Source organism: Elaeis guineensis, chromosome 10, assembly GCF_000442705.2.
Source record: "Elaeis guineensis isolate ETL-2024a chromosome 10, EG11, whole genome shotgun sequence".
NCBI classification, from domain to species: Eukaryota; Viridiplantae; Streptophyta; class Magnoliopsida; order Arecales; family Arecaceae; genus Elaeis; species Elaeis guineensis.
In genome coordinates this window covers 22132666-22140365 of record NC_026002.2, presented here as the reverse complement: position 1 = coordinate 22140365, position 7700 = coordinate 22132666, and the positions used below count along the sequence as shown (strand labels likewise).

At 36.6% G+C, this 7700-nt stretch overlaps 1 protein-coding gene across 2 annotated transcripts; it reads left to right on the top strand.

Annotated features, from left to right (window-relative positions):
* Positions 1-2681: 2681 nt before the first annotated feature.
* Positions 2682-7700, top strand: LOC105059806 (uncharacterized). Of its 2 annotated transcripts, none has more exons than XM_010943255.3 (5): positions 2682-3566; positions 6129-6208; positions 6477-6741; positions 6831-7112; positions 7279-7700. In XM_010943255.3, exons 1-4 carry the CDS (start codon positions 2744-2746, stop codon positions 7091-7093), a joined length of 1431 nt encoding a protein of 476 aa, XP_010941557.1. In that variant the 5' UTR covers positions 2682-2743; the 3' UTR covers positions 7094-7112; positions 7279-7700. The 2 variants fall into 2 exon arrangements, with proteins under 2 accessions (XP_010941557.1, XP_010941556.1); XM_010943254.3 differs by having other exon boundaries at positions 2683-3566; positions 6831-7107.

Here is a 7700-nt window from a genome sequence, read left to right as displayed (position 1 = left end):
GGCCTTTAAAAGACCTGATGCTCAACAGGGAAGGTGTGGCTCGTTTTTGGTGGCACGCACAGGCTTCAGCAGAGAATCCCAAACCCACATGAAGAGAGAGAGATCCGTGATACTGAGAGAAGAAGGAGCAGGAAGGCTTCTGGACAGCAGACAGCTGTCACTTCAGGGGTTCAAGGGATCTTCCTAGAGATAGAGCTTTTGTGAAGGAGAACTTTCTGAGAGGGAGAAAGTGGATGTACGAGAGTTGAGGGTGAAATCTCTTCTTGTAATATTTTTTTTCTCGTAGTGAAGTTTGCATGTCCCGTGAAGATGGATCCTTTTTTTATTGATCTATATATTTTGATTGTTTTTTATTTTATTTTTTCCTACTGCATCACGTGGTATCGAAAAGATCTTGAAAGATAGTATCCTGATCAGACATTCACTCAACGACAAAAAATTTTATTGTATCGTAAACCAATCCAATTCCAAATAGACTGGGGCCCTCATCTAAGAAAGCGGGTAGAGGCGTAAATTACAGCGGGCACTCACTCACCCAATCAATTACAGCACATTTTGCTATACTTATTGTGCTATCCTAAGCCATTATCCCAAATGGTTACAGCCGAATCTCATATAGTTCTAGCAGAATTTCTAATGGTCACGGCATAACTACCTAGGCTATAAATAAACATAAAGACCCTTCGAAAAAAATATCTACTAAATCCATTAGAATAATATTATGATTTCTCCTTCGTTCCCACACCAAAAATACTCTCTCTAATTTATGGATCGGATAGTCCGATCGGAGCAAAATTTTAGTGAGTTTATTAAACCCTTCTTTGGCAAATATATGGAAGCAAACCATGCCATCGATCCGAGGACCGTTAGCAACACACACAGATATTAATAATATTTTTATTGATGACCTTATAAAATGCTCTGGTTCCAATTTGTAAGAAAATATATCACTATTTATTTCAACTGGATCGAGTTACGATGCATTTGCAAAAATAATATGTTAATAATGACAATAAGGTTTCGAATTACCTCAACTACTAATAAATAAATCCCAATAACTTTCTCAAGTCCGGCAACGATCCGACATTTCTCAAGTCTGGCAATGATCCGACATCCCCATGTCTCTTCCACGATCTTGCAATCCAGCATCCACTCTGGATGTTAGATCTTTCTAATAGTTAGAATTGAATGGACCATTTTTGGAGTGTGACCAACTAGGGTACATATGGAGATTTGGATTACAAAGTTCTTATCGTTAAGTACTATGTGCCCAACACAATAAACACCATACTTTCCGACTCAACCACTATTATTATTTACTTAGGTATATGCCTCACCAATGCCCAAGATGAGCCTTACTCTCTTGATAGCAGTTATTGGACAGTTGTAGCCACGAGGTAAAATAGAATGAATTAAATTTCCTAGAATACCATAAAATAATTTGGTACGACCACCTAACCTAAACTCGAGCTTGCATTTCAGCGCTTCACGTGGCAAGCTCTAATGCAGTTCACTCAGCCATCGATGCGAGAGATTTTTTTTTTTTTTTTTTATAAAATTTTTTATGCACTACAGATGATGTAAAAAATTTAATGTAGAGTATATCATCTTTTTCGATTGATTCACATAGTCATTATTTTTTAATAAATATTTAATACCTACTCATTTTTTTTATTTAAAATTTTAAATTTTAAAAATATTTTTTTTAAAAAAAATTATGACATCATGTAGTATATTATGACATCCTACGTCAAATTATAACCTCCTGTACGCAAGATGTTATAATATGGCCCAAAATATCATAATATGAGAAAGATATTTTTGTCCAATCATTTTCTAATGTGCATTTAATGTCTGCATTTCTACTTTTTCATTTGAAAATTTTGAATGAAGAAAATACCTCTATTCTTTGAAAAATTATGACTTCTTGTGGAATATTATGACATCCTGCGTTAAATTATGACTTTGTACATGCAGTATATCATAATATAGAGATAATACGTCATAATTTTTTTCAAAAAATAAGAAAATTTTCATCATTCAAAATTTTAAATAAAAAAATAAAACTGCAGACATTAAATATGCATTGGAAAGTGATGGCTACGATAATATGCTCCATGTTGGATTTTCTACACCATCCATTATGCATAAAAAAATTTTTAACCCACCAATGCAAGAATTGCTTGTGCAAAGTAGGGCCTCTTTTTGACCCATTGCATTTATAATGTCCTACTAATTCAATCCTTAATTATTTTTATTTAGTTTCTTTTTTTGTTGAAAATAGAAACAGATACTCTCTAATGATTCACAACAACTATTTTCGATGCAAAATAATAATAATAATAATAATCATCATCACCATCATCATCATCATCATCATCATATGAGGGGTGAAAGGTATCTATTAAACCTAAATTCGTACTGGACCTCACTTAGTTTGGACCTAACCCATGCCTAAAATTGAATCCTGACAAAGTCAAAGTGGGATTAGGGTCCGGTTTTCTGAAACCTAGATTGTCTCTAGAAGCCCACTTTGTTGATGACTTGGATCCCTAATCACCAACCCAAACCGCCGAGTGTCCTGGGTCCGCAATATCATACAACCGCCCCAAAGTCATGTTCTCCTTGCTCCGCAAAAAATGTTATTATATCATAAACCCAATCCGATTCCAACTCGTATCTCCTTTTTAATATCTCCCCAGTCAGGCAAAGACTCCGTCTCGTTGCAACCACCTCCAATTCAATGACCAAACAAATCCCCTTGACTTTCTTCTGTCTGCTTCCAACCCCCGTTCTTGCCCTTCTTGTTTCGATGGATCTGGCCGGCGGCGAATACGGAAACACCGGCGACGAGTACATGCCTTCCGATGCGACTTCCACCACCAAAGAGGCGCGTCTCCCTCGCTCCCACTTCCCCGGCGCCGTCAAGCAGCGCGCCTACCGCTTCGACGGCCTCGGCAACTACTCCACCAAAGAATGGGACCTCACAGAAGCCAACGGCAGCGGCAGCGGCAACGGCGGAGAGTTCTACTGGTACCACGTCGAGCTACCCAAAGGAAACCAGAAGCTAGCGGTCTCCACTCAATACCTCATCGACGTCCTCTGCCCGCCGTTAAAGCTCAACGACATCCTAACGTTGGTCAGCAATGGCCCCTTCTGCGGCCACGTCGATGGCGCGTTGGTCTTCCGGGTGAACTCCCCGGGCCCGGCGGAGAGCAATTTCACGCTCCGGCTTGCGGCGAGGGTGACGGAGAACTCGGTCGTCACGGTGTCGCTCGGGAGGGTGCCGAGGCTGGGGTTCTCGCCGACGGGGCGGTCGCTGCTGTCGGAGATTCCGAGCGTGGGAGGCGATGGGGAGAAGGGTGGGAGTGGGAGTTTTGTGATTCCGGAGCATGTGCTGGAGTTCTTGTTGACGATGAATCACTCGGAGGAGGCCGACAACCCGGTGCCCAAGACGGTGTCGAATTTGGTCGTGCATATTATCGATACGCATGTGGATCATGTGCAGGATATAGTGACGAAGCTGGAGATGGAATTGGACTCTGTGGAGCTCGAAGTGGATAAAGGTAATTGATGTTCTTCACAAATCTCATTCATGCAATATTTCACTCTCTTTTTTTTGCTGGATTAGTGCTTGCTCATTACTTCTCAATCGGATTCGAAGTTTACAAATTTTTATTTAACTGGCTCCAACTGTTCTTGATGTATTCTGAGAAACTGATGATTTTTGGGACATAAAGTTGTACAATTAGGAAGACTTGGTTGGATAAGAAATAAAAATTTGTTAATAATTTGTGAAGGATTGGGAGAAGTTGGACCTGGAGAAAAGGTATTTTTAGGTTGAGAACGAACTTAATGAGGATTTGAAAGGGTAGATCCACCAAATTGTGCTTATTTTAAGAGAAAGAATATATATTAAAGTTGCATCGTTGGACTTGGCAAAAAGAAAGCGACGACAGTTTTGGGAGTTCTGAGAGTGGACCAAGTCCATATGCCACCTCATGATGGAAGCCTTATTCACGTCTTAGAATAAAAAAGTGATAAATGTGCATATCACCACATGTTGGATCTAGTCTAAGTTTAAAAATTTATTGAAGAGCATTTATTCCATCAAGAAAAAAGAGAGAAAAGATTTACTCGAATTTCCTCGGAGACACATCTTCCTCTGGACATTTTTTGATAACAGGAAACACCTTTATATTTTCTTTCATTACTAGTACATTGTACTAATGTGGATGGACTATTTTTTTAATGTATATTAAGGTATTACTTAGGAACATGAATTGTTTACACTATGGGAGCTCATGCTGTTTCTCAATGCATAACTTGTGTAAATTTTTGATTTGTTAACTCAATTTGGCTCTGAGTTTTAACTAGTGATATTTCTTGGAAGGATATTTGTGCAGAACAAAAGATTTGAGAATGGGGAAACATGATTGCTTCTTCCTTCAGTGGTCATTTTAATTATTTTTATTTTTGTTATCATGATGCTGGATGGGAGTTTTCTATGCCTTTCAACTCAGAAGAGCTGAGGCAATTGATATTGATCTTTGTAATAGGCTATTTTGGATATGTTATTGGGCTGCAGGTTATTTTCTTGAAGAATAGTTGTTTTGCAGTGTGCTACATGACTTCTATGTTAAAAGGAAGCCCTATATTGCTTGAATTTAGCATGTAGAGCATTTCAATTAGATACTTGGTGTGGCTTCTTAAGACAAGATCCAGTATAGGGATAGAAGGACGAGCTTGTTACATGACAAGTTAGTTTCTGGTAGTATATTCTATGTTACTTTTGGCTAAGTTTTGTAATTATAGTGAGCAAGTTGTTGATTTAATGTGTATCTTTACTACTTAATAAAGTGTCATGGTTACTATGTGTCTTTTCTTATTCAAGTGAGTTTTTTCTTTTCTTTTAGAATAAAATGATATTACTAACTAAAATAGTGAAAGAAAATATGTTCTTATGTTGATGGATCTTCTCTTGCTTTATGGAGTCAAATGTGCTTAAATTGTTTTCTTCTTACTTAGTTGGGTTATTAAATGAAATAAAATGAAATATGCTTAGGGAAAAGATGTATAATAGAGAAAATATGAAAAATTATAAGAAAAAAGAGAAAAAAGAGGGAAAATACAAGAATTAGTGAGAAGTACAGGATATTATTAATGTTAGAGAAAATATAAGTATATCTAATGTATTAAGCTTTGAAATAGTTTAGTTACTTTGGCTTTCAACCTGAAACTACCTACAGTCACAAATTATGACCCTAAAAAACTCAAAATACAATCAGTAATATAAAATAAACTTTTGTTATTTTTTATTTTTCATAGTGAAATTTGCAGAAATCATTGAAACTGCTGAATCGAAACTCTGCTTAAAAGGACAAAAACTGGACTTTTAAAAACTTGGTTCCAATAGTTGTGCTCATCCATCAAGCTATCACAACCCTTCACAATCTTCATCCATTTAAAATGAACTCAATTTGGTGATATTATATCCTGTTTCCCATATTTAAATGTCGGTTTGACTTGGTAACCAAAAGGAATTGCTTTCAATGATGGAATCTGCAGGTATATTTTTACTTTATGATAATATTTTTCTATATACCTGATTGACTTTCTAAAGCAAAACATTCCATGTAAAATATGCTTCTATCTGAAATTTATTTTCTCCACTGAAAGGTTTTTATGCTTGTTTGTCTTCAACAAATTCATTTACACAGCAATAATTTGGTCATCCGTCGAGCTGATGCAATTTTATACAATTTCAGACCATTGAAACTGGGCAATATATATCTTCTGTATCTGATAAACATGTCATCAGTTTGTATCACCCACATGAGTATGTATATCAGCAGTTATGTACTGCATGCTTGTTGAAATGCTTTTTATGACACTATTTAAGTGTTTGTAAACTACCATTAACCTCAGAGCGCATTAATAATTGATATTTGTAGCCAGTCAGCCTTATATTTTGTCGAACTGGCCTTTATAAATATCTGTATCTTTAAAAGCTACAGCATAAGCTCATAGTAGGATGTGTAAAATAACTTTTATAGTAGTTGTAATCTTACACGCTTCCACTATTTATGGAAAACAAATAAATAATTAATAAGATTATTTCACTACAGGTGGCTCCTCATTAAAGAAACAAATGTTGGATGATAGAAGATTCCCCAAAATGCATCTGAATTTGCAACGCCTTCTACAGGTACTTTTCTTTTTCATGAGCGTAATTTGAAAGGGATGGTACACCGAAGATAGAAAAAGGGATGGGGGAAGATGGAAGAAAGTATGCTTCCAAGTTGGAACAAGAAAGTATTTGAATAGGAATAGTATTTGCTAATTCTAAATCCTAGTTGTCCAAGTTGGCTCATCATTCAATGTTGTCTCAATTTTGAACTGTTCTGGTTGTGTTTATGAACACCCTGCAAATATGATCTCTGGATTCTGATTTACCACATTATGCTGTATTCCAGGTAGTTTCTCATGGCGAACAGGTTTTTCTACGTGTAAAAGAGAAGTGTGCAACCAAAAGTTGGTTTGCAAGTGAAGACATTGTTGCTCTTGAAGAATTAATTGGTCGCCTTAGGAGACTAAAGGAGAATTTGGGATTCATAACAAATCGGGTGACTGCAGTTCAGGCTGGTCTTGATAGCTGGCAATCAGAACAGATAAACCGAAAGCTATACTACCTTTCTTTCCTCTCGATGATCTTCCTTCCATTATCTATTGTTACTGGAAGTAAGTTTTCTCGCCCTTCAAATCGGAGTCTAAGTTTAAAATATCGGTTTCTTTTGATAGTAGCTGATATTTTCATTTTGCTGCTGCAGTATTTGGGATGAATGTCGGAGGTGTTCCGTGGACCAACCAGAGGGACCCTGAATTGAAAGATGGGTTCATTAATGTTATGATAGTTTGTGCAGTGATACTTTTTCTTTTGTTATGCTGTTTCAGCTTTCCATCTCTCTACACACGTGTGTCTGCTTGGAGGAGACAGCGTGCACTAAGAAAAAGTTGGTCTATCAATAGAAAATCTTTCTTAAGAAGAACCCTTGATGGTGGACTTCAAAGAGGAGATTACACACGCATCTGAGTAGTTACCACCAAGTATTGTATATCTACTCTCCCTATTATTGCTATTGTGTTGTTTTTGTAGGGTTCTACTTTACATTTTAGATAGAGAACATGTCCTTGTTCTCAGCTATATCTTCTTTTCTTGGCATTAGCACATCTAAACCGTTCTCTCATCTTCATGACTAGTTCTTTATATGTTTTCAGGAAATCTTGTTCTCCTACCCCTTAAAAGAAAATTTTGTCTTAACACCATCATCAAGGAGGAAAATTTTGGAACACCAAGGAAAGATTTCTGAAGTATATTCAGATGTAAAAAGATCATGGGACCTCTAACAGCAGCTTGAAGTGTGCTCCAAAGATTGAAAACTACTTTGATATTTAATTTGTGGCGTACAAAGTAGTCAAAATCATCATCTATTGAAACTTCTGGATTTTTTATTCATTTATTGTTTTGAAAGTGTAGAGCCATTGCAGCTTTGTTTGTAATTATGGGCTCTTAAGTTCTACTAAGGGCCAAACTATAAGCATTCCTTTCCCTTTTTTTTTTCATGGAATTCCTTTGCCTATTTAATTCATAGTGTGTATGTTCAAAAATTCAGTTTTAATGATATGCTTTGATTTTTAAA